Source organism: Schizosaccharomyces octosporus (genome assembly GCF_000150505.1).
Source record: "Schizosaccharomyces octosporus yFS286 unplaced genomic scaffold supercont6.3, whole genome shotgun sequence".
Lineage (NCBI taxonomy): Eukaryota > Fungi > Ascomycota > Schizosaccharomycetes > Schizosaccharomycetales > Schizosaccharomycetaceae > Schizosaccharomyces > Schizosaccharomyces octosporus.
Window position 1 is genome coordinate 1775473 of NW_013185621.1, and position 25665 is coordinate 1801137.

The 25665-nt window shown below is 37.0% G+C and overlaps 13 protein-coding genes across 13 annotated transcripts; 8 read left to right on the forward strand and 5 right to left on the reverse strand.

Annotated features, from left to right (window-relative positions):
- Position 1: 1 nt before the first annotated feature.
- SOCG_01338 (peroxisomal docking protein Pex14) lies at positions 2-1353 on the reverse strand. Its single transcript, XM_013164293.1, has 2 exons — positions 750-1353; positions 2-706 (listed from the first exon to the last, which is right to left on the reverse strand). The coding sequence occupies exons 1-2, from the start codon at positions 1020-1022 to the stop codon at positions 167-169; spliced, it is 813 nt and encodes a 270-aa protein (XP_013019747.1). The 5' UTR covers positions 1023-1353; the 3' UTR covers positions 2-166.
- Positions 1290-2912, reverse strand: SOCG_01339 (alkB protein). Its single transcript, XM_013164294.1, has 2 exons — positions 1718-2912; positions 1290-1662 (listed from the first exon to the last, which is right to left on the reverse strand). The coding sequence occupies exons 1-2, from the start codon at positions 2484-2486 to the stop codon at positions 1541-1543; spliced, it is 891 nt and encodes a 296-aa protein (XP_013019748.1). The 5' UTR covers positions 2487-2912; the 3' UTR covers positions 1290-1540.
- A 581-nt stretch (positions 2913-3493) lies between these two features.
- Positions 3494-6473, forward strand: SOCG_01340 (ER protein folding protein). Its single transcript, XM_013164295.1, has 4 exons — positions 3494-5274; positions 5312-5595; positions 5652-6089; positions 6147-6473. The coding sequence occupies exons 1-4, from the start codon at positions 4104-4106 to the stop codon at positions 6261-6263; spliced, it is 2010 nt and encodes a 669-aa protein (XP_013019749.1). The 5' UTR covers positions 3494-4103; the 3' UTR covers positions 6264-6473.
- SOCG_01341 (iron sulfur cluster assembly protein Isd11) lies at positions 5481-6958 on the reverse strand. The gene is made up of 2 exons (XM_013164296.1): positions 6584-6958; positions 5481-6510 (listed from the first exon to the last, which is right to left on the reverse strand). Exons 1-2 carry the CDS (start codon positions 6827-6829, stop codon positions 6451-6453), a joined length of 306 nt encoding a protein of 101 aa, XP_013019750.1. The 5' UTR covers positions 6830-6958; the 3' UTR covers positions 5481-6450.
- Positions 6893-10554, reverse strand: SOCG_01343 (Ash2-trithorax family protein). Its single transcript, XM_013164298.1, has 2 exons — positions 7346-10554; positions 6893-7302 (listed from the first exon to the last, which is right to left on the reverse strand). The coding sequence occupies exon 1, from the start codon at positions 10112-10114 to the stop codon at positions 8195-8197; it is 1920 nt and encodes a 639-aa protein (XP_013019752.1). The 5' UTR covers positions 10115-10554; the 3' UTR covers positions 6893-7302; positions 7346-8194.
- Positions 7055-8098, forward strand: SOCG_01342 (palmitoyltransferase; the record flags this gene model as incomplete). Its single annotated transcript, XM_013164297.1, has 1 exon — positions 7055-8098. One exon carries the CDS (start codon positions 7055-7057, stop codon positions 8096-8098), a length of 1044 nt encoding a protein of 347 aa, XP_013019751.1.
- Positions 10555-10696: 142 nt separating the features above from the next.
- On the forward strand, positions 10697-12232 carry SOCG_01344 (bystin family U3 and U14 snoRNA associated protein). Its single transcript, XM_013164299.1, has 2 exons — positions 10697-11656; positions 11699-12232. Exons 1-2 carry the CDS (start codon positions 10703-10705, stop codon positions 12122-12124), a joined length of 1380 nt encoding a protein of 459 aa, XP_013019753.1. The 5' UTR covers positions 10697-10702; the 3' UTR covers positions 12125-12232.
- A 67-nt stretch (positions 12233-12299) lies between these two features.
- SOCG_01345 (ATP-dependent RNA helicase Slh1) lies at positions 12300-18089 on the reverse strand (the record flags this gene model as incomplete). The annotated part of the gene is made up of 1 exon (XM_013164300.1): positions 12300-18089. The coding sequence occupies one exon, from the start codon at positions 18087-18089 to the stop codon at positions 12300-12302; it is 5790 nt and encodes a 1929-aa protein (XP_013019754.1).
- Positions 18090-18364: 275 nt separating this feature from the next.
- On the forward strand, positions 18365-19008 carry SOCG_01346 (SNARE Ykt6; the record flags this gene model as incomplete). The annotated part of the gene is made up of 2 exons (XM_013164301.1): positions 18365-18468; positions 18519-19008. 2 exons carry the CDS (start codon positions 18365-18367, stop codon positions 19006-19008), a joined length of 594 nt encoding a protein of 197 aa, XP_013019755.1.
- Positions 19009-20537: 1529 nt separating this feature from the next.
- Positions 20538-21780, forward strand: SOCG_01347 (vacuolar sorting protein Did2). Its single transcript, XM_013164302.1, has 7 exons — positions 20538-20591; positions 20639-20658; positions 20695-20772; positions 20905-21051; positions 21102-21170; positions 21233-21304; positions 21346-21780. Exons 1-7 carry the CDS (start codon positions 20576-20578, stop codon positions 21550-21552), a joined length of 609 nt encoding a protein of 202 aa, XP_013019756.1. The 5' UTR covers positions 20538-20575; the 3' UTR covers positions 21553-21780.
- Positions 21781-22062: 282 nt separating this feature from the next.
- Positions 22063-23509, forward strand: SOCG_01348 (transcription factor TFIIH complex subunit Tfb2; the record flags this gene model as incomplete). Its single annotated transcript, XM_013164303.1, has 3 exons — positions 22063-22385; positions 22435-23206; positions 23261-23509. The coding sequence occupies 3 exons, from the start codon at positions 22063-22065 to the stop codon at positions 23507-23509; spliced, it is 1344 nt and encodes a 447-aa protein (XP_013019757.1).
- A 572-nt stretch (positions 23510-24081) lies between these two features.
- On the forward strand, positions 24082-24561 carry SOCG_01349 (acyl-CoA thioesterase; the record flags this gene model as incomplete). The annotated part of the gene is made up of 1 exon (XM_013164304.1): positions 24082-24561. One exon carries the CDS (start codon positions 24082-24084, stop codon positions 24559-24561), a length of 480 nt encoding a protein of 159 aa, XP_013019758.1.
- A 288-nt stretch (positions 24562-24849) lies between these two features.
- SOCG_01350 (ChaC-like protein) lies at positions 24850-25458 on the forward strand (the record flags this gene model as incomplete). The annotated part of the gene is made up of 1 exon (XM_013164305.1): positions 24850-25458. One exon carries the CDS (start codon positions 24850-24852, stop codon positions 25456-25458), a length of 609 nt encoding a protein of 202 aa, XP_013019759.1.
- Positions 25459-25665: the final 207 nt, after the last annotated feature.

The window sequence follows — 25665 nt, forward strand, 5'->3', positions numbered from 1 at the left end:
ATCTTTAAGCTATATCACATAGATTATATATTTATATGCCTAAAAAAAAAAAAAAAAGAGAGAGATTTGTACAATGTAGCTCATGATGTGTGTGTGAGACGGCGTAGATAACAAATTCGTTATAGGCTATCAAAGCCGTTGACTTCAAGTCTATCGTTTTGTAAATTTATGAAAAGTTCACATCATCAGTAGCTTGAGCGTGCATGGATACCTGCCACTCAGGAAGAGAAGTAGTCTCTTCTTCGTTAGTTGCATTTTGTGGGTTTGGCTTTTGCTCAATGTCGTCTGTGGTGAAATTTGCACTGTCGAAATTGTTTGTCGAAGTTGAATGGTTTTGTTGTAGAGATTGAAGTTGTTTTACTTCTTCAGCAAGCTTCTTCAATGACTCTTCTTGCGATTTTTGGATCATTTCTAAAGATTGTGGGAGGGTCTTGGCACTCATCGTATATACATCATGAGAAATCCTGGCAATTTCTCGATCTCGCTGATCGGAGTCACGACGCAAAGTGCTGAGGGTCTCTTCCAAGTCATCTAAAGCAGCATCCAGATCATCCTGGTTCTTTTCAGTTCTTTGTGAAAGACTTTTAGTGGTTTCAGACAAAGAGTGTAGTGTCTTTTCAGCTTCTTCAAATCTACGATCTAACGCATTCTTGTCCTCCTCGTAGGCATTAGGGCTTGGTGGCTCTAACATGGGGACAAGGTATTTCTAAAAAATAGTTAAAAAAAAAAACTTGAAAAGATTCTATTACCTTTACTAGTGTGTAAACAGACCATGCAAATCCACCCGAAATAACACCCATAATAAACCAGTCTCGCCAGTCCCTTGTAAGAGTGTTTTCGCTATTTGAGTGACTTGTGATCGAGTTATACAATGGGCTTTGAGCTAGTGCAAACGCATTTTGTATTTCGTCCTGGTTAAGACCTTTTGAACTCAGAAATTCTATTTTTTTAGCAACTGGAGCATCCATGATCGAATCCTGTCTCAAAAACTCTACTGCATTTTTTAAGAGGTCCTGTTTCATATTTAAAGACAAGATATTTGCATATGATGACCAGGAACCAAAAAAATAAACAAAAAATCAGAAGTACGAAGTACTTGTATGTGTAAGTAAACGACTAATGAATAAGGAATAGCTAATTATGTGAGATATGTGAAACCCCGTATATAGAAAATTGAATCTGAGAGTATTAAATGCTGATTAAAAAGGTGAACTAATTTCCTCCGTTGAAACGCTGGCTGTAGAAATAGCAAAGTGAATGACAATTAATGATAAAGCAAGTAAACATTCCTATCAAAAATCAATAAAATATAAAATAAAATAAAAAGGATTGAAATTATTGAAAAAATCTAAAAGGAAACAATATCTGTTAAAAGAATACTAACTTCTATTGTCTATACAAAATCATCATTCTCTACGACAAATGACAATACGCTCTTCATAGAGCACTAAAAAATAAAACAAAAAAAGATAACCCTTTTCTAATTCCCAAACCCAAAAAAATAAAATAAAGGTACTTATATAGTACCAAGTTGTGAAGTCTATGAGTTTCGTACTTGACGAATATTAAAATTAACACGTTTAGTCTGAATCCAACGGTTCCATTGATCGCTTTCTGTTAAAAGATAAGATGGGATCGTTGATGCAAGAATCTTGGGCACAGCTATGAGTTGGGTCAGTTAGTTTCGATTACGTCTTTAAAAGTGTCAAAAACATACCATGGAATGCTTGTCTTGAAGGTCCTGTCATAATCACAACATCCCCGCTATGCAATCTTAAAGCCATTGGAACCTCAGAGCGACTTGATCCTCCAATCAAGTAAATACAGTCTAGTCCTATAGAAAGGGAAATGAGAGGAAGTGTTAGGTCCTCTTCGGATCTGTCAACATGAGCGCTAAGTGTGTCACTGGGAGAGTAGAAGTTTACGATGGCAGCTTCGGCTTTCCATTTAGGATAGTCTGTGTAGCTTTGCACGAGATCTTCGACGAAACTCGCCAGCCTTGTTGGGAAAGGAGGAGACAACGCTGGGTCGGGATACACCTTTTCTGTCCAGTCATATTGTTCACCAAGGGTGACCCAACGAAGTTTTTTTTGAATAAGTCTTTCTACCGTAGCAGGTTTTGTAGGAGGGATTCCCTCTATGAGATCACACTCTCTACCATCGTGGTACCGTCTCCAAATACTGTCCGTTTCCAAGGGTAATTTATAGAAAGGGGACAAATTAGTCTTGTTTTTAGAATCCTGTAATTGTTCGAACATGATTTCTTTTAGTAAATATTTCTGCAAGTCCGGGGAAACGCAATCCTTCAGTATAATTAACCCAGGAACCTTGGAGTATGTGAAAACATCCGGACGTACAGCTTGTAGGTTATTGTAACCATAAGAGTTTGGATCCCTTGTATCTAACACTTCTGATAAGTCTGGTACAAGATCACCTGGACATTTATATCGCTTTTCTTGAACTCGGAAATTATTTACATTTTCCATCTTGAGAAGTGTCAAATATGAATGAATTGATACCTGAGAAGTTAGAAATCAGCGACAGTTTTTCCAACAAGATGGACGTTCTTCTTAACGCAACCACGATTTCACTATTCGAGCTTCCTGCTCGAAATTCTCAAAAATATTCCGTGTAAAAGAAAACTAAAAAAAAAAATTACAATGAATTAACTAAACTTCCTCGACTCGAATAATCTATTCAAGTTGTTTGTTAGAAAACAAGGACTTAGAACTTTGTGTCAGTAGAGAAAAAATAATCATACGACAGAAACACAAGTAAAACATAAATAGGATATATACTAATGAACATTAATAAGAAAATAATAAATAAGTTTTGCTCTAGAAAAGGATTTCTTGTTAATTTCCATTTTTGGTAATATCTTAGTGTCCCATTAATTTCAAGTCATTCGCAAGACAAACAAGTAAATAAACTAAATAAGTTAAGAAAAATAAAAATTGAAATAGAAATAGAAATAGAAAGAACTCGTAAGGTATATAGCCAGATGAATTGGTTTGTTAGCTAAATTCTCTGTTTACACTATGTAAATTTGTTTAAATGAAATTCCATGTCAAACACATATTCTTTCCAAGGTACAACTGATGCTGGCAGGATTTAAAACCTTGATTCATTTAATTGTTTAATCGTTTAAATAGAAAAAGACAAAGAATGATCACACGCACCGATTTTGGAATGTTTACGGCTTGAAACGCAAAGAACGAGTATGTGAAAGAAGGTCATCCTTTAAGTATTCTTGGGTTTCTTAAATACCAAGAATATATTCTGAGAGTTAAGATATAAAGTACACTTATAGTCAGTCCTTCATCACGCCTTTATTAAAATCATGTTTATTTATAAACAATACCAAAAAAAAAAAAAAAAAAAAAAAAGTGCCGAGTAGATTCTTTTAAAAGTTGTAAATACTCAATACAGAAGAGAAAGTTGGTTTTACTAAACACTTCATTATTATTATTTTTGATGTCGTAGAATAATTCATCAAAATTCCAAGAATGGTTGAAACGTGTCTGTAGACATATGAATCACAAACACGAAAACGTACCCTGTTTTTTGCTTGTACGCATTTTTTAACTAGTTTAGTTTAATTGATACGTTCTTTTCATCTATTCTGCACGACTAATATTGTTTCTGCTTACCATTTATAGTCACTACTTGTACAGTCAAAGAAAGAACCCATACACTTACATACAACTACTCATTCCGTTATCTTTTGTTAAGAGACAATCAACCTTTACAAAAGATCTATATAAACTTAACGAATATTTGAAAATAGTTTCGATCAATTGCTCTAATATTTGTTTATCAAAGGTTTTAGTTACTCGAAAAAGCACTAGTACTCAGGCGTAACGACAACTTCTAGATTCTTGTTTATTCTTGATAAAAAGAAATTTTCACGTCGCCTTTTTGATCCTTTCTACATATTTGCATTGACGATTATGTTTGTATGAGTCTTTATTGATCACCATAAGTATTTCCAACTTCATAATACTCTTACTCTTGGTATTTAAACGGTACTTGAATTTATTAAATTTCCAAAGAAACACATTGTAACTACAATTGATTGAATTTAATTGTCTACGGAAAGACTCATGACGGAGACGAATAATGCTGCTGAACCGATGGATCCTCCAAAGGAGAAGGGTGTAAACGCATTGTCTTCTAAAATTTATCAAAGGCCGAAATCTCAGATGTTTTCTAATGATCCAGAGACATACAAAGGTTCACATAGTCCAAGCAGATCTTTACCGTCTGAAAAGCTAAAGCACCAGCAAGAATTTGTGGTCACCGATAAGGTAAAGGGAGTAAGTGTTCCCCCTTTACTTCACAAAAGAAGCACATCTGTTGGGAACCTCAGCTCTAATTCTCGTTTATCTTCCAAAAATAACTTTGCACCCAGACAAAGAACACATTCCTCGTTTGTCCCACAAGACAACGAGAAAAGTGGATATAATCAAAGCCAGAAAATGAAAGAGAAATTAAAATCGATACCAGCTTCAAGGTTTCAAATAGCAAGACTACGTCTAAGAAGCTTTTGGGATTATGTTTGTTTAGAGTTGACTGCCTCTGATACCGTATCTGCTAATCCAATTAAGCAAACCATGGTCAAAAACTTCTTTGCTACTCCGCTCTCTATCGAAAAGACTCTTCTTTATGGATGGTTTGTTTGCGTCGATAGCTTCCTTTACGTCTTTACCCTTTTACCCGTACGTATTTTCCTATCCATTCTGTTTTTATTTCAGTTCATCTCTTATAATATCTTTTCTTTTTTATTCCCTCGAAGCAAAGTGACTTCAATGGCTTTTTCCAGGTGCAGGAAGATTGATCTTATAAAAATCTCCTTGCTACTTTGGACAAGTATATTAATCCGAAGACTTGACGTTAGTCGTCTATACCATGTTATTCGGGCGCAAGCTAGCATTCGTTTTTATGTTTTATATAATGTTTTAGAAATCGCGGATAGACTCTGTGGTGCTTTAGGACAAGACGTTCTTGATTGTTTGTTTGCCGACTACAATCTCTCCTTCCAATTTTTTGACATTTCAGGTTGGCTAAGGTTTTTCTACTACTACTTTATCTCTCTTGCGTACATGGTTTTGCATACATTGGTTCTTCTATATCAAATAGTTACTTTAAACGTAACCGTGAACTCTTACTCTAACGCAGTTCTTGCTCTATTGATGTCAAATCAGATGGTAGAGATTAAAGGATCTGTGTTTAAAAAATTTGAAAAAGAAAATTTGTTCCAGTTAACATGTTCAGGTATGTCTTCTCAAAAACTCAAAACTAATTCCATCAGATGTCATTGAGCGTTTTCAAATTACAGTCATGGCGATAGTCATTTTTTTTAGAAATTTAACAGAAATGTATACTACTTCCTCACTAGATGCCCCCTTAATAACTTTTGACCGTCTTAAAACATTGATGGCCCCATTTTTTTGGGTCATTGGTTCTGAATTAGTTGTGGATTGGCTCAAGCATGCTTTTATTATAAAGTTTAATTATGTTAAACCAAGTATTTATGGACGTTTCACTGACGTCCTTTGCCATGATTATGTTGCTGCTGGTGGACGTCCTACTCAGGTTCGTAAGGGTGATATCCTTTTTTCTATTCGAACCCATAACTAACCATCCTATAGACTATCACTGGAAAATCTCAGCACGTTGCGCGAAGAATGGGCCTTCCGGTTCTTCCGCTTGTCTGTGTTTTTATTCGGACCTCCATGCAAACGTGGAGTATGTTTCGATCAACACATTCCATGAAACAAGAGATTGCGAAATCTATGGGAGTACTTCTTCCGACCGGAGATAACTACATTTATTACCTACCAAAAGGACAGTCCCAAGTATATAACATCGAAAAAGAGCCTTCATGGGAATCAATTTTCTTATCCTGGTTACAAGGGAAGGCAGGGATTGCTATATTGTTCTTCATTTTGCTCATGCTAAAACTAATTTTGGGAATGGCTCTCCTTTCGTTTGCTCAATCTAGATACAGGTCTATGAAGGTAGGAGAAGAAGATACAGAAGCATGGGAAAAAGAACGCAAAACGAATAACTTTTTTAGAGGACATATAGTAAGAAAGCACTTGATATTTTTTGAGAAAACAAAGCTAACAACACTCTTGTATCAGGAAATTGACAATCCAACCAAAACTTATCTTAATAACTCCAAAGATGATTTGCCCGTCAGCAAGGGCCAACTACTCACATTAGAGAGATACTCAATGTTTTCTAAGCGTATATGGTAATTCAATGACCCTAATTCCCGTACCACTATTTTATTTTACGCACGACATGGCGATGGAAAAACGGAAGCAAAATGATTCATAATCATACACTAACATATTATTAATACTTTAAATATTCTTTTCTTTTCAAAAATAATGCAGTATCCACTTTCAAACTTTGAACACGAGCACAAACCACGTTAAACAATTAAAGCTGAGAAGCGTTTTCGAACGACTTCTTCACGTTTACTTCCGCGTTATCGCTGTTCTAGTATGTTGTCAGTATTCCTACTAATTATATCGACGTTTCCAGTATGTATAAGATCTTAAATTTAACTTACTTCAACAACGAGGTTTCTCTTGTTGTACATTCCATTAAGAGTCGTCTGTCTCTGTACAATTCCTAATAAATGTCGTGCTTCTTGCTCAAACTCATGAACCTGTGAAGGATCCGTGACATTCTTCAATCCTTTAAACTTGTCTCTAGTACGACGAAGAGTATATTCACGGTAAGTATAGGGAAACAATTTGGCTGTTTTCATCAAATCCCTATACAAATGGATAAAAGTCTGTCGATTGGAAGCCATGTTTGTTAAATAATTAGTCTGCCTTTGTTAAGTGGGAGTTGTGGTGTTTTTGTATTACTTCGCTGAATCATTAGGTGTAAAGGTTCTCTCCACCATCTATAGGATGAAGTGAAGATGAATTGGGGAATAAGAGTATTTACAGAATAAAAAAAAAACAAAGACTTATTTTATAAAAGTTGTGAAAGTATATAAATATTGTTGTGGCGAGAAACTCATGTCTTGGAAATGAACTTTTTTTACAAATATCTGCTCTTCGTAGCCATTGTAAGTGCCTTCGTGTTCATTCTGCTTTTCGGACAGTTACGAATCTTTCGACATACTGTCATTGGAAAGTTGAACCGATTGTTTTTGCTATGGCTCCCTAAAAAGCTATCTCAACTGGATAATAAATTGCTTCATGGTAAAGGCTATGTATTTTATCGCATATCATCAAACTACGTTTTCTTTCAAAAGCATTCTCTCGTTGTTTTGTTCTATTTATGTATCGTTAGCTTTTGCATTTTCAACTTCTTATACCATGGACGAACTATTACGAATCAGTACCATAAACTGGACTGGTTGCTTCTAGTTACTTCTGCTGTTTTACCCTATGTTTCTCTTTATATCGCAATCTATTCGGACCCAGGTGTAGTTACGCAGGAAAACTGGCAAGAAGCTTCAACCGCATACCCTTACGATTATAAAATCTTTTTCCCGCGCACTTGTGAAACTTGTAAATTTTTGAAACCGGCTAGGTCCAAGCATTGCCGCTTATGTAACTGCTGTGTCCAAAAGTTTGATCACCATTGCATTTGGATAAACAATTGCGTTGGACGCAACAATATTCGCTATTTCTTTCTGTTTTTACTTTCTACGCTACAAATTCAATTGTACGGAGTTTTCTGTATAGGATTCCATTTCAACAGAGTGCGAGATTCGACTCTCAAGTCTCTGTTAGTTTCCTGGTGGGCTGCTATCACCGCTGAAAGGCAACTTGGTTCCGTGTTTTTAATCTCAGTCTTCAGTAGCGTAATCGTGTTTTCTTTCTTGTGTTATGAATTCTATTTGGTCTACGCTGGATATACAACAAACGAAAGCGAGAAATGGGCGGATTTAAATGAACTTATTCTGCAGTCTAAAGTTTATATGCATTATAGAAACGGAGTTCAAATGCTAACCCTTCAAGAGGATGCTCCTGCAGATGCCACATTAACGTATTCACTTGGTCAGGTCCACAATATTTATGATCGAGGATTTTGGAATAACTTCAAATCTATATGTTTCCCATAAAAGTTCCCATGTGCCAAGAAATCCATGATGTAGTGGACTACAAAACTAAACCGCTCATAGCATAGGAAGTAAATCAAAGCAGGCCATTTTTCTATATTATTCTAGTATTTCTTTAATTTCAGGAATGACTGTCAATCCTGCTTCGTCTTGTTCAGGCAAAAGATCCGCCGAAAAAGCATTTGGTTCGTTTGAGTATTCTATTTCATCAAGTATATCACATAAAACATCTTCTGCAATCTGCTCTGTATATCTTTCCGATACTGGTCGCACATGGGATCCTAGCGATGACGGACGATGCGAAAATTGAGGACCAAACTGAAACCTAGCAATCCCCCCTCCGTACATGCTAATTGCAGGATAATAACCAAGAGAACCATCATTAAACGAATGTTGATTAGAGTTTATAGAATTAAGAGGCGTAAAGTCGAGTAAATTTTCAAATGCAGTTCCCATATACGAGCCGTTTTTGTATACTTTGATATATGAACCAGGTAAATATGCCAAATCCACATATTTAGCTTGTTCATTTGGTACCAAAAGTTCATCCATTGCTTTGCTTGGTACATAATCTGGCTGTTCAAAAAAAAGCTGTCCTCTATAGCGAATAGGAATTCTGTCATGATATATGTTCGAAACTTGAGCATCTGTCGGCGTAATCTTGGGCAAGGAAACATGAAACCCTATGATGTCTCCAGTTCCAAAAGACTCCATAAAAGCTCTTGGTCGAGACATGTGAACTTTTTGCCCTCCAACGTCTCGCAGTCCATAAGAGTAAGCGTCATAACCAACCGGAGCATCGAGTGGAGCTTCTCGCCTGGCAAGTCCTATGCGAACGTGGGACCCATCATGGCCACCTCCTTTTTCTACTTTTACCTCAAAATACCACTCTCCTTGGGTCATAAACACATTAGAACGTGCCATACGAAAACCCTTCTCCACTGTCGCCGACAACACCGAATGGTCAACTAACACAGGCGGTGATACATCGTGCCAGTTAATTCTTGCACAAAAGGGTGGAAGTTCAATTTCACGATACATAGTGGTTGGAAGATCACGAGCAGCTTCACAAGGAGTGTATCGAAAACCTCGAGAATTAAACGGAATTTCAGACAAAGAAAAGAAGCCATGGGATTTATTCGAGGATGCTTGGGTAAAATTGGGTAGTTTAGGGACAGTATTGAAATCCGAAGGTTTCCAAGGAGGCGGTTTGTAGCGTATAGGAATGGTGGGAACATCTTTTTTCTTGTTGAAAGCATGCGGTGCGGAGTTATTAACACGCTTCTGTTCTTTCTTAGGTTCTTTAAATTCTTCCTTTAACCTTGCGGAAACAAGTAAGGAGGAGTCCATCTCGGAAAACCGCCGCTTTGGCACGGTTGCACCAATTTTTTGGAAAGGGACAATGTAACCAGAACGAAAAACAAATAAGTTCGGATTACTTAAAGAATATTCAGAGTTCTGATTCCTTAAAGACTCATCCTTTGCACTATATGTATCTTTATTAGCAACCAAGCAACTTCCTAAAGTAGCTTGCCAAGTTTGCACTTTCTCACGGTCGGGACACAACAAGTGCCAATTTTCTTCTATATAGGGGATTAAATCCTCCTTCTTTTTGAAGAAGAATTTGTCGGCAGCGAAGTTCCTTTTATTAGCGGCATTCAAGTCTTCAATAGGCAGATCAGGATGGCTATCGGTATAACGCTTAACTACCAAATTTGCCATCGAGGTAGCCGTTACGGCCTTCCAAGCTGACACCCCTCGTTCCAAACTCTCGAATCCATCATCGCTGCAAAGTCGGCAAGTGAAGGTATAGTTCGTGGAAAAGCCAGTCATACTGTTGCACGGGGGTGTCAAGCAAGAAAGATGGAAAAAGTTTTGACACGTACGGCATTGAGCATCAGGGAATTTTAAATTGCGATCTTTTCCACAATAGCAGTATTGATTCTGATCGTTAAGAGTATGTGTATCGTCCCAACTAAGACTCGAAGGGTCATAAGGTAGTGCTTTCGAAAACGACATGTTTGTGCAATGATGTATCCTCTCTTAAACAGGCCCAATTCCTTATTATTGATTGCAACAAAAATCCATGAATAAATGCAAATGCTGTCACTTTATGAAGGGAGGGAAATGCTAATATACCACAATGTCAAAAACGAAAACCAAATCCTTTCCTTTTTCTTTTCAAGTGTAAACGTTCAAGAAAATCCAAATAGCACTATGCTTCCAAATTGATTACAAAAGCATTCAAAGCAGCGTCACAAGAATGAAAAACAAAAACTGTAAGTAAAATGCGAGATTTTTATATATAAGAATTTCGTTTTCTAATACAAAAGCAATATGTCCTTCAACTTGACTTTTCAGCGAACATATATAGTTGTAAGTTTCTGCAACTGAGTATGAATTGGGAGGTGGAATGCGTTGGGTTAGGCTACTTACTGGATTGCTAACCATCGTTAAGCTTCTTGACAAAACATAAACTAGATCGTTAAGTTATATTAACGTAGTTGGGGCAGCTGTATATCCAAGTCTTGCCTGTTCGATTAAAAACTTACCTTCAGCATAGCTCTTTGCTGCGGCATTAAAACTGACAAACCAGTAGTTCAAAATATGCCGAAAGCACCTAAACCAAGATTGCAGCATGCTCCTTTATACAAGGATATTGCTGATTCCTCTGAGACTGGAATTCTACGACAAAAGTCTAGTAAGCAAAAGAAAGGAAGAGAAAATGTAGACAGAAATGGATATATGGACGCGAAAGCATCCAAACGGGTTTTGCAATTAGCCCGAGAGCAACAAGAAGAGCTAGAACAGGAAGAATCTGAAGGAAAACCCAGAAGTCTTACTGAGGAGGTCGGGTACCCTCAATCATCCTACGAGAAAGATACCCTTGAAAATCCGGTCATTGAGCCAAGAGATGAAGATGATGACTCAGATCAGTCGGATGCTGCTAGCAATGCAAGCGACAGTGAAGAATTTGGCGAGGATGATGAGTATGAAGAATTAGATATAGACGAAACTGATCGCAAGCTTTTTGATAAATTTTTCCCTGAAAGCAATGATCAAGAGAAAAGCGATGCCCCTGAAGAGCAGTCAACGAACCTTTCTGATTTAATTATGCAGAAGATTAGCGAAGCCGAGGCTCGTTCACGAGGTGAACATATTCCTACTGCTGAGGAAGAAGAAGAAGAGGCAATGCCCCCTCTTCCCCCGAAAGTGATTGAAGTCTTTTCGAAAGTAGGTGTTTTATTGAGCAAATACCGCTCAGGAAAAATTCCCAAGGCATTTAAGATCATTCCTACCTTGTCGAATTGGGAGGAAATTCTGTATATTACACGCCCCGATACATGGACTCCTCATGCTTGTTATGAGGCCACCCGTATTTTCATTTCGAATTTAAAACCCATCCAAGCTCAGCACTTTTTGAATGTGATTATTCTTGAGCGAGTTCGTGAAGATATCCAAACTAACAAAAAGCTAAATTATCATCTTTATATGGCTTTGAAGAAGGCTTTGTATAAGCCCTCGGCTTTTTTCAAAGGATTTTTGTTTCCTCTTGTTTCGGTAAGTTGAATTTTTACTCACCATATTCTAATTTTTGCTTAGGAAAACTGTAGTTTACGAGAAGCTGCCATCGTTGGTAGTGTTTTGGTAAAAGTTTCCGTACCAGTTCTTCATTCCGCTGCTGCTTTACTCCGTTTAACGGAATTTGATGTTAATGGTGCTAGTTCCGTCTTTATTCGAATCTTATTAGACAAAAAGTATGCATTACCTTACAAGGTTTTGGATTCCCTCGTTTTCTATTTTATGCGCTGGAAAGCTTTGGATCGTCCTTTGGCTGTTCTAGAGCATCAATCGATGCTTGTTTTTGCTCAGCGTTATAAATTTGACATTACTCCTGAACAGAAAGATGCACTTTTGGAGGTCGTACGCGTCAAAGGCCATTACTCCATCGGCCCAGAAATTCGTCGAGAATTGGTCAATAGTGCTAGTCGTGGCGAAGAAATCCCTCAGGAGATGGAAGAATATTGATAGGTTTTGCGGGTTGGTATATTGGGTTAATTATATAATACTAGTTATTTTTTGGTATATGTTAATATAGTATCTTTTTTTGGTCTTTGAACACGGCAGAACATATTGCATTAATTATTTAATTATCTAAAGCATTGTAAGGCTAAGAATAAATAAGTTAGATGTCATTTCGCTTCTATTCTTGCAGAACAAATTTTTGTTCATACGTCAAAGGATATCCATCACAGACAACCATGACTTTGACTTTACGTCCACGGCAAGGCTCAGGAATTTCCAACTTGCAAGTAAGTGAAAGTTGAAGTCGATCTGGTTGTCCTTTTCCAGACAATGATACACGACGAATAGCAAACAATTCTTTTGTAGCCAAGTCAACGACTAGGACAAAGAAACCTTCGGTTTGTGGTTTAGGGAATCGAGAAGAAATGGTGAAGTCAGGATTCAAAGGTTTGTTTTTTCGGCGCAAAGAAACATGCAGTTTTTGTGACTCTCTTTGAGATACTCGGATATCTAAATCAGGATAGGCCATAAGCTTTTCAATCGCAGCTGACAAATCGAAAACATTCTCATTCTTCGACAATCCCTTCTCAATATTTTCTCTCGATTTACCAGCAAACTGATATACTATCTTCATAGCATCTTTCTCTTCATTACAGTGCAACCCGGGTAGTGCATTTCTATACTGTTCATCGGGATAACAAGCCTGCTTAAAACACTGCAATAAAGTCATATATTGCAAGCAAACTTGTGAATATCCTAATTCGGCAGCAACATCAATGTATGCTTGAATGATACGAATAACCTGGTCCAAAACTTGAAGAGTATCTGTAATATAATCGTCAATAGGGAGTTTCAATCTACCAATGTGAGCCTGCGACAAGATAAATGCTTTCACATGCGGATCAACCATATTTAGCTGAAGGCACTCGGCTGAATACTTAAGACCCTTATTTATTTCCGCGTTAATTAAATCTTCGTTGTGTCGAACAGCTAGATCGTCAAACTCGGTAGCTTCACAAAGAAGTTGAAGAGCAAAATGAAAATCAATCTCTTCTTTAACTTTCTGTACATAATTTCTCACAGTATGGTGGAATAAGTAATAATAACTGACAATTTTTCCTAAAGAAGTAGGTGCATAAGTTTCTTCATCCACACGATAGATACAAGCAGACTTCTCGAGTTCCGTAAATCCGTTGACAACTAAGTCAGATAAAAACTTATCTACACTGTCCTGATCATCACCTTCAGCGCCGTAATAAACGGGATTTTGATAAACTCTCCGATAAAAGTAAGTCCATGTCAAAAAGTCCAGTGCGCTCTGAATACTGCCGATAGTGCCGCTAGCTAACTCTGCGTTTAAATGATTATCGAGTACTTTATGCAGATAAGACTCAACTGGAAAACCGCTATGCAGAAAGTGTTTATAAAATGATTTTTTAGTGTCTTGCACGAATATACGAGCAACACCAGAGCTATCGAATTGAGGTCGTCCTGCACGTCCAAGCATCTGTAAAACATCTGTAATATCCATGTCTTTATAGCCTTCAATTTTAACGTCGTAATACTCGGTACCTTTCACAATTACTAAATGTGCTGGAGTATTTACACCCCAAGCCAAAGTACTAGTAGCTATGAGGATTTGAATTTTGTTGTTCACAAATAATTCTTCAGAAATTTTACGATCGGCTTCAGTAAGACCAGCATGATGTAGAGCCATACCAAACGGTAAGGCCAGCTTCAAATTCTTATCTTCGACTCTGGAAAGAATCATTTCTAATTCTGTATCGTCCATATGCAAAAAGCGACGTGGATTATCCTCTAAACCACAGTAGGCAATTAAGTCTTTCGCGGTAAGTCTGGTTTGTCGACGAGAGGAAACAAAGATCAAAACAGGCTGTGTGGGAGAATGCGTTTTAATAGCTTGAAAAGCAGGTTTATTCATGGACATCATACGTGGACAATAAGCCCTTCCAGGAAAGCCATCTATGTATATTTCCAGAGGTACAGGACGTACAGAATGTCTAAAGTTAAACAAGCCATCCTTAATATTAAGCCAATCCGCCAAATCGTTAGCGTTCGCAACAGCAGTAGAAAGACCAACAATCCTGACACCTTTATTTGTCTGTGAAGCTATATAATTCATACGAGAAACAATCATTTCCAAAATAGGACCTCGATCACTTCCCAACAAATGAATTTCATCAAGGATAACTAAAGAAACGTCTTGAACATATTTCCTAGTTTTCCAACTTCTGGATATACCATCCCATTTTTCCGGTGTTGTAATTATAATATTCGCCTCCATGATTGTCTTCGTATCAAGGTTAGTATCACCAGTTAACTCAATCATGCTCAAACCCATTGGCTCAACTAATCTGGAACCCCAATCGCTCATTCTTTCTTTAACTAAAGCTTTCATAGGAGCAATGTAAATAACCTTGTGAGATGGATTCTTTTGAATAGCACGCCAAGTAGCAAATTCCGCTGCCATCGTTTTACCAGATCCAGTAGGAGCACCAACAAAAACATTTGTATCGGTATGATATACTGTATGAAAGAATTGCGTCTGTACTGCATTAAAGAATGCAAATCGGTTTCCACAAATGTACTCCAATACGGGATCATGGAGAGCAGTGATCGGTAATGGTTGTAAATCCAGAAGTTCAGTTACGGGATTAGAATCCTCATGCAAAATCACGTTCGATAATGAAACTGGAGTGACGGTTTCTGCACCAATCCATCTATCGGACATCGCAACAATATATAATTGAGAGGGTAAAGGATCAGATACAGGAATCGTGAATGACATTAATTGCGGAGAAGTAGAGCTCTTCTTGTTTAAAACGAGGAGCTCATGGTACAAAATTTCCAACCCGTCGCTATCTTCAACAAATATCCAAAACAACTGTGAATTGCCATGATATTTCATATCCCATGTGAACTTTGCATTAATTGTCAAAGTTAAGCGAAGTACATTTTTAGTCAAAGGTAACAAGTCAGCTTCCACTCCAAGTAAAGGTAGTCGAGAGACACAGTGCTTAATAGTCGGTCCCATTTTCTTATTGTGAACATAATCTCCAAGCTCATTGGAAGACATTTCGGAAAGGTCTTCAACAGAAAGGTTACTGTATTGATTTTCAAGTTTAGTAGCGATATCATTTGGAAGATCGAATTGTAATAATGGATGTTCGAACCCCCATTGTCTCTTTTCTATTGACTTGCTCAGGTTTAAAATGGTAAACGCTGATGCCCAAGCACGAGATAAAGCAATTTCAAACAGAGATCGTGAAATTCGTCCGGCATTTTGCGCAACGTAATTCGTGTCAGAAGTTAAAGTAAAATCCTCGACACGAGCTTTGGAAATATAGCTTTGCAAGATAACGTTGACTTTACCCGCGGTGTTAGAAATGCTATCTCTTAACTGGCATGGAGCGTTGCGTTCCATTAGCGATTCTAACTCTTTATGTTCGTTTTCTCTTGATTTTATTTGTGAAAATTCGGTACACTGGCTTAGTAAAGAAAGGATATCGGCTTCCGACATCTTACTTTTTAATAAACCATTCAGGGTGGTAACGGTTTGATATGAAATATAAAAATGGGAAGCAATTCTTCCTAAATCCTTAGGTGATAAATAACCGTTCCGCTTATTGAAAATAATCATTTGATTCTCAGCCAATCTGGAAGCAGCCAACTCAATCAATTCTCGTCGTTTGCTGCCCAACAAAGGATCATCTAATAGTTCATCGTAAGCAATTCCATATATTAGTGGATTTCGTCGCATTCTGATGTACAGATATGTGTAACCTAACCAAGTTACAGCTTCATCTACATTCGTAACAGTACCTAGAGCAATTTCGGCATTTAAATTATCAACAAGCCGTTCAGTAAACCGAGATTCAATCGGCGTCTGTTGGGTGACAACAGAAACATAATGAGAAAGCTTATCATGAGAAGTAATAATAAATGCAGCAGCAGAATTTTCAAATTGGGGACGACCAGCACGACCAAAAATTTGCAAAACATCCAAAACGCCCAAATCAACAAAAGAACCCTTCTCTGGATTATACAATTGAGTACCTTTAATAACCACAGCATAAGCTGGAAGATTGACACCCCAAGCGAGTGTAGCTGTACAGCATAAGATCTTTAGTACACCCTGTGAAAAAAGACGCTCTGTTAAATGTCTATCAGAACGTAACATACCAGCATTATGGATGCCGATACCATACTTGAAAAGTTCTCTTAAATCCTTGTTTTTAGATTTCCCGACTTCCCTTTGAAGAAGTCCGTACTTTTCGTGAGTTGAGCAGTCAAGATAATCAGCAGCACCCTCGTGAAAAAATTGTTCTCTAATTTTATTAGCAGATTTTACTGTTTCTTTTCTAGAATGAACAAAAATCATCACTTGACGCCCTTCGCGAACGAGTTTAAGAACTTTATCGAAACAAGCTTCATCAACATTTGAACTCACTACTTTCGGCGACCCCTTGGCACCAATGAAATGATGCTCGATAGGACATGGACGAAATGCAGAAGAAAAGTAAAACAGTCCTTTATATCTGTTAACACCCAAAAAGTCTGCTACGTCAAGGTAATTGGGAAGAGTCGCAGATAAACCAACGATTCGAATCATCTGCTGACTTGTTTCTACAAATCGCTGAGTCCGAGCAACTAGTGACTCAATTACAGCACCACGGTCATCGTGGAGCATGTGAATTTCATCGATAATAACCATCCGAACTTTTTCTGTTAACTGACTATCACCTACACTCTTTCGGGTAACGACATCCCATTTTTCCGGAGTAGTAACGATAATTTGAGTTTCTGCAATTTCACTTTTGGTAAGTTGCATATCACCAGTCAATTCCCTCGTCTTTATTCCTAGCCATTTAAGACGTTTATCCATCTTTTCTACGACCTCTGCAGCTAAAGCTTTCATAGGTGCGATATATATTATCTTAAAATCATCTTTCAAAACCCGCAAGCGTTCTTCGTTTTGCTCGTCCAAACCCAGTTTCTCAGTAAAATTAGATATAGTTTGAAGAATAGTAAGTAAGGCAACATCAGTCTTACCGGCACCCGTAGGGGCGCAAATAAGCATATTTTCGTTCGTCTTATAAGCAATAGGGAATACAAGTGATTGGATCCTATTCAAAGTTTCATAACGAAGAAAAGTTTTCCTACATAAAGTATCTAACGAACTTATAAGTATTGGGGATTCGCTTTGCATAGGAGGTACATGTTTTGCGGGAGGGACAACTATTTCCTCATATTTGTCATAATCATCTCGTTGACTTCCAGCTGGTAAAGCAAATTTTTTACCAATGACACTAATAGTGTTTCCGAGCCTTTTGTCACCATAAACATGGGGATACTTTTCGGTTTCAAATAATTGTTGTCCAGTAAATAGTGGACCGCGGTTATCTTTGGAGCGTGTAAACTCCGGCCCCTTCGTTCTTATAGAATCCAAAAGGGCTTGCCCATGGGTAGCAGTTGACTCTGAAGACGTTTTCTCATTCATGGAGAACGACTGACTAGTATACTCTTGCAAAATCGACGAAGACTTCTCAAAAATCTGAGATAACAGTTCAACATTTTCAAACCCTAGGAGATTTAATAAATCCTCTTGTACAGTTAATTGATCATTTTCGGATTGAAGAGCCTCAATAATTGAGTCGAATAAGCTGGACGGGCTCAACTCCGCATCCATAGTAGAGCAAACTATTTCACATTTCTCCTTAAGCCAGTTTAGACTAGAAATCGTATCATTAACCCATTCATTTTCTTGTACGGGTATCTTTTTGGGTTGAAAAGTGTAAGTCGTATCCAGAATATTTTGAATGGCTTTTCCAACAGAATCAAGTGAAGAATTCACATTTTCTGGTTCAAATTTATATATATCATCTTGAAAACAATTCGAATCCAGCTTTTCTAAGCGATTCGTTACATGCTTGAGCGCTAATTCCATGTAAGCCAGTAAAAACGAGTTTTTCGATTTCTCAAAAAAAACAGGTTTCTCAATTTCCTAATTATGTTACGGAAAGACTTCCTTACAATTATTAAGGAAATAGATTTAAAAGCTTGTAGAAACTAGTGAATGGCTTTCTACTTGGCAACATTTTTCAGTCGACTTAGATATAGCATTTTGCAGTGCAGCGCGGTATTATATGATGTGTTATTAAGTATGATAGAAACAAACTTGGTCGGAACCAGAACGCTATAACTTGCAGCATTAAGAAGAAGATGAAGCTGTATTCAATTTCCATTCTTCGGTTTGACCCAAAGCCAGTTCAGTTGCTATGTACAGCTTCAGACCTTTCGAGTTTCTCCTTCTTTCAGAGGTCTACGTATGGAAATCATTGTATTTGATTTGTTAGCTAACAGTGTATGAAATTAGTGTTGGAGAATTTATGACATTTTTTACGAAAACGGTTACGGAAAGAACCAGTCCTGGACAAAGACAAGATGTTGAAGAATCAGACTACGTGTTTCATGTTTATAATCGTTCAGATGGTTTGTGTGGTGTCATTGCAAGTGACAAAGAATATCCTTTACGAGTTGCATATACCTTGTTGAACAAATTACTAGATGAGTTTGTTACAAAAAACCCTCGCCAAAAATGGGAGTCCGGAGCAGTTACCCTTCCATTCCCAGAGCTGGATACGTACTTGTCTAAATACCAGGACCCTAAACAGGCAGATACAATTATGCGTGTGCAGCAAGAATTGGATGAGACCAAGGATGTGCTTCATAGAACTATTGAAAGTGTTTTAGCTCGTGGTGAGAAATTGGATGATTTGATTGCTCGTAGCGATAATTTGTCCAGTCAATCCCGTATGTTTTACAAGTCTGCAAAGAAGCAAAATTCCTGTTGTCTTATCCAATAGATTCTTATATGATTTGGAGAAGATCACATTTTTTGAAGACACCATTCCCGTCACGTATATAAATAATGAGAACATTCTGATTACTTAATAATTAAAAGCTTTTTTATTAAGAGTTTATTTATTAAAAGATATAGAAGATAAGGATGTTTACGCATAAAAGTTCTTTGACAATGGTTGTTATAACAAAAACTGACGGATCATTACGAACAGACCAAACATTGGGGAAGCCCAACTGTTTGTTTTACTTTCCCGCTCCTGGCAATTTTTCTCCCTGATTCCTTTTGAAAATAAAAGTTAGGTTTCAGGTTATTGGGCATTCATTGCTTACAAAATGATCTGGTTTATAAATTCCATAGAACATCGCAGTAATGATTAAGAGACTATTTCTTCTTTTTTCTGATATACAATCTGGTTTACGACCCTTTCAATGTTAGCCTTCTTCTACGAACGTATATCATGTCAGGAAGATAAGTCTTCCTCGTCATTTTTATCGTGTTGTTAATATTTGGAGTATTCATTAATTTTTCAGTTAGAAAGCATGTTTCAAGGAAATGGTAGCCCACGTTTTAGAGCATTCATGTTATGGTTCTTAATGCTGTGGAGACACCGGTTTGTTCTTGTCATTGTTCATTAAAAGAAGAGAATGGTTGTGGAAGCGCATCCATATGAAATTTTCAGCCTTAAGTCGATTCAAACATACAGAAATGAATGGCATATATATATAATTCCTTATCTCCCAGGAATTGGTTTTTTTGATTTGTAATATAATGCTTTACAGGTTTTAAACTCAGTTGTACCATCTGGGTTTGGTGTTTGTTCTCCGTCTAGTGTATAGTATTTGCCTTGAAATACTTGTATATCCTCTGGAATTGACAATTTTGGAAAATTCAATCGATTCTCTTTGTTTTCTTCCATGTCTATAATGTAGGATGTTGTAAAAGGCAAGTTGGGGTTGTATCAAATCATTTGTTTACATCGGTCGTAGAAATGTAAACAGTGTTCTATCATCAAATATACAATACGTAGGGTTTAATTAAAAGATACAAAGTAATTTCAAATATACAATACTGAACAAGAGATAAATATAAAAAAAATCCAGGTTTCTTGCTATAAATTGCGAAATTCGGTTTATTGTCAGAAAAGGCCATCTTTAATTCATGAAGTTTCATATTGTCACTCTTAGTTTACCTTACTTTTTTTTAGAAAAGAAAATTAAATTTAGAAGAGACCGACTTTCACAATTAGCTAGTTTTATTAATTATGCACTTGTTTACTAACGAAAGTGCAAGCGTCATCAGAAGTAGATTTCCATGATGATGAAGGTTGATAGAAAGAAATTAAAAATCATCTTTACTTCAATTTTGAAGATTACCAGTAAAACATAAAAACGAACAAAACCGATAATTTATTCAATATTTATTTATTAACGGGTTCCTAGCTAACACGTTAAAAATCTTTGAGAAAAGAATCGCAACACAGTATGTATCTGTTACGGACTGTAGGGAGGCCCATAGTGGACACGAAGGATGAGTGAATATGACACAGAACAACAACAAGCTTGAATAACATGAGTAATTTGGAGGGTAAGAGACTAAAAGCAACTTTTGCATGTCGAATACTAACGTATTAGCATCATTATTTCATTTAAAGGTGCGAAATATCCCTTGCTTCACTAACAATGGGTAGTTTGCCGCCAAATCGTTGAATAAACAATCAATAAAGGCATCAAAGGAAGAGCGAACAGAACGTGAAAAAGTGAAAAAGGTATGGAATGATTTATGAGAAAACTTTGATTACCATTGATCACCCTTTCTAATTACGATAACTGGATTCAATTGATGTGTCAAACATTGGAGAGCGCGAATTACAGGATAGAAAAGCTTACAATTTCGATAGGCAATCATAAAAGGGAATCAAGAAGTCGCTCAAATATATGCTTCGAATGCCATTCGTAAACAGCAAGAATCCCTTAATCTTTTGAAGTTGTCATCACGGATAGATGCGGTTTCTAGCAGACTGCAAACGGCAGTAACCATGAGATCTGTACGTTATTGTTTTTTTTTGGATTGAATTTAGATGCTAACATCAGATAGGTTTCGGGAAATATGGCTTCTGTAGTTCGTGGCATGGATAAAGCCATGCAGAGCATGAATCTGGATAGGGTAAGTAGTTCGATGATTATGCATAAAAAGTTAGTGTGCAATTTTTTAACCAAGGATGATAGATTTCTCAAATTATGGATAAGTTCGAATCTCAGTTTGACGACGTTGATGTTCAAACGGATTACATGCATAAAGTAAGTATGGCTACATGTGATCTTTTTTATTAATTATTTAGACAATGGGTTCTGCCACAGCTGTCGATACTCCCCAAGAGAATGTCGACCTATTAATGCAATCCGTTGCTGACGAGGCGGGTTTGGAATTCAATCAAAATATGAATAATAACCTTTCTGTTCCTCAAGACAAGGTTCCAAATTCTACGCCAGCTGTTGAGGATGATAATCTTCAAGAGCGACTAAGAGCCTTGCGGTCATCATCTTAAATTATTTGAATCCATTGATTTTGTCATCCGTACGTGGATTCCTTTACAGATTTTTCTTTCTTTTCCCTACCGTTTCTTTTTTCTTCCGTTTACCAAAAACTAATGAGCAATCATTTGTAAATAAATCTAAAAGTTGACTAGATTTATGTCTTGAGTATAATGAATTATTCTGTTTTGTGTCAATCTTCGTAAAGTCCCTATTGCTTTAACAATGTATGAAATTCTGATGCTATTTATTTTTTATTTTCTGTTTTATGTTGCATTGCAATCAGCTTTTGTATATAAGTATTTTTACTTCATCCAGAAGTTCTTAATATTAGACACATATATTACCTTCTACGCTTCGGCTTCCAACGCCCTTCAAGATAGACAATTCCATGAGTTACTCCTTTTCCTAGTGTTTTATTTACTTCTGAAAGTAATTTATGTTTATTATACAAGAATAATTTTTTCCTTTTTGTTTGTTTTAGGTTGAACGCGTCTTGGCGTAAAAAGTATTGAATTTGAAGAATGCAGGCAGAATTCAAATCTAGCATCAACGATTTTTTGGAGCAACTCCCAAACCATGCGAGGCTGTATCAAAAACCAGCGGCTTGCCTTGCCGTTTTTCGATTATTACCGATTTTAGCAAGACAGTATGTAATGTCTATGCTGTTTAATCCTATGCCAGTTGCCCTTTCAGACTTTGACTTATGGACGAAAATGTCGAGTAAAGTATATCAATCTGAGTCATTTAACAAACTCGTGAGCATGCACATTTTTCAATTCGATGGACAACATATAATTCTTAACGACGAATTCCGAAAACAATTCATTACTGCTCTCACCGGTGGGTATGATTGTACATAAATTGATTAGATAATGGTTTATTAACGCTTTTAGTGGTAATCATAATTCCTTTGGTGTTCCCTGTATCGATGAAGACAAACACCGTGTGGATTTAGACTTTCTAGACAAATACGCAAAGGAGACTTGGGAAACTATTTTACATTTCATGGTAGGAACGCCGGAGGGAAAATATCCTGGAGAAGGAGTCCTAAGCTTACTTCGAAGAGGGGGTTTAATGACTGGTCCCAAGAATCAATTACGAATCACGCACTCAGGTTTTCAATTTCTTTTGCAAGACATTAATACGCAAATTTGGACTCTCTTACTTGAATATCTCAAGCTTTCCGAAGATACGCATATGGATCCTATTCAAGTATTACATTTTCTATTTATGCTGGGAAGTTTGGAATTGGGAAGAGATTATTCTGTCGATTTCTTGACTGACACACAACAAATTATGCTGGAAGACTTACGAGAATATGGGATCGTGTATCAAAGGAAAACGACATCAAAGCGATTTTATCCAACGCGTCTTGCAACGAGCTTAACCACTGATGCTCACTCACTAGAAGGAGCTAAGAATGATAATGATGCCGACAAGGGGTTCATTATAGTAGAAACAAATTATCGCTTATATGCTTACACAAGCTCGCCATTACAAATCGCTATCATAGGATTATTCGCCAATCTAAGAGCGAAGTTTTCAAATTTAGTCGTTGGTGTAATTACTCGTGATAGTATTCGAAGAGCTTTAATGAATGGGATTGCCGCTGAACAAATTATCACATATTTGTCTACGCATGCTCATCCACAAATGAAAGCAAATGTAAGTAATCATATGCATCTACAACTATCAATATATTAACTAATATCGGAATAGGTACCTTTACTTCCTCCTACGTTAGTGGATCAGATCTATTTATGGGAATTAGAAAAGAACCGTCTGAAGGCGACACCAGGTATTCTTTTCCGGGATTTCCTTACTGACATGGAATTTGACCAGGCCGTTGAATATGCAAAAGAATTGGGTGTCCTCGTCTGGGACAGTTCGATCAAACGCATGTTTTTCATTACCACAGCTGGTGCGCAGCCCATGATTGCCTTTTTGAAAAGGAAAGCTGTAAAATAAAAACCGCAATCTGGTAACTACTGATGTATTACGAGTAATGAATATAAGCATTCTTCACTTAAAAGTGCGAGTCAATACCGAATAATCCAGTTTAATATGACATCTTTTTAGCTATTGATTTCGTCCATTATTTAAAAATAGAAAGCTTACACAATTTTCAGAAAAGCATGTGACAGTTAACAATTTCGTATCTCAATGATAGTTGGCAGAGCTGAGTTTGTCAAAGCAGATTTACTGATTTGATTTAATTCAAATGACTTATTTTATTCTATATGGTTTTAAAATAGAAAGCACAGTGTCATGTAAACAAAACAATACAGAGAGCTAGAATTGGTGCCGATTTTGAAAAAATAAGTTTCCGTTTAAATACAACTGCTTGATTTTTTATAAAACAATTCTTAAAATCAAGTCTTCGACTTTCTTATCTCTTCTCACATAGCAATCATTATTAACCAACGTTATATTCGCGTTTGACCACATCCAAGATACCCAGAGGTTTGCTTTTTTGCTACAGATTACTTTGTGATCTTTTCATCCATACTAGAGACTTGTTTTATTTTAAATTATCAAAAATGGCTACTAATCCAGGGAGCTCGAAGGTTTTAACTTTTGTTCGTTCAGTTTGGCAAGATTTCAGGAACAGTAACGGTTTTGATGCTTGCTTGCTAGGTGATATCCAAATCCTCAGAGCAATCCCCGGATTTGTAGAATGCTCTTTAAAGCTAGAAAACCGCCATTTGAATAGAATGGGAAATTTGCATGGAGGATGTATTGCCGCCCTTACTGACTTGGGTGGAAGTTTAGCTCTTGCGAGCAGAGGATTATTCGTTTCTGGTGTTTCAATTGATATGAATCAAACATTTCTGAAAAGTGGTGGAACTCTTGGTTCCCAAATTCTCCTACATGCCAAATGCGACCGACTGGGTTCCAATATCGCTTTTACGAGTGTTGACTTTTTGACAGAAGCAAAGGAAACTTTTGCCAAGGGAAGACACACCAAGTTCGTTCGTAATGCTTTAAACGACCCGAGAAACTGCTTTGATTTGAACTAAACCAGCGTAAACCGTATGTAACTTACGAACTTCGTGCCTGATTTCCCTTTTTACAGGACGCTAATGATACTCTTGAGAATGGATTTTGTTTTAGTTCTCAATTATTTTTTTACCTTTCACATATTACAAAAATAGAGAAAAAAAAAGAAATAGATTTAACGACCTTCATTCCGCTTGCTTACGAGTTTAGTCAATCTCCCATGTGGTTACTGCAATTTTCCTACTCATGACCCAGTTCCCTCATCTTTGGGAAAATCGTGGTTCAGTGGCTTGATGATAATCTAGAAGATGGAAACATTGTCTCCTGAAGGAAGTTTTTGGATTTTTGGATATGGTTCCTTGATTTGGCACCCTCCTCCGAAGTATGATTTAAGCATTCCATGCTACCTTCGGGGATATGTTCGACGATTTTGGATGAAAAGCGAGGATCATCGAGGTACCGTGGAGAAACCAGGGCGTGTGTTGACCTTAATTCCTTACGAAGAATGGAAACAGTTTTCAGATTGGGCTCACACGCCTTACGACGAAGGATGTTGGGGAATGGCATTTCGTATTCCTGCTCCCTTCGCAAAAGAAATCAGAGCATACCTAGATGATCGAGAAATCAATGGCTACACTCCTCATGATGTTCCGGTGTATGCTCACATCGGAGATAAAAAACCCATCCTTGACCATTGTCTCGTTTATGTGGGCACCTCAAATAGCCCCCAATTTCAACCATCAGAGACTGTCGAGGAATTATCTGATCTTATTTCCACCAGAAAAGGAAAGAGCGGACCCAATTATATATATCTTTTCGAACTTGCCAATGCTCTTCGTCATCTTTCACCTGAGTCCAAAGATACCCATGTTTACAAATTAGAAGCCGCAGTGAAAAAGAAACTTCAAACATTTTAACAATTACTGAACATTAAAGCTTCAGATTATATTTAAGCCTGAGCTATGGAAATGGTATTTGAAATTCTTTGCTATCATATGTTTTGGCTACGTATTTATAGTTCATAAATTTATAGATAATAATAAGAACTAGTTATTCATAGAGGAAATTTGATTTTCGTTCTTGCAATATAAATAACCATAGATATACGGTAACTTATATGTATG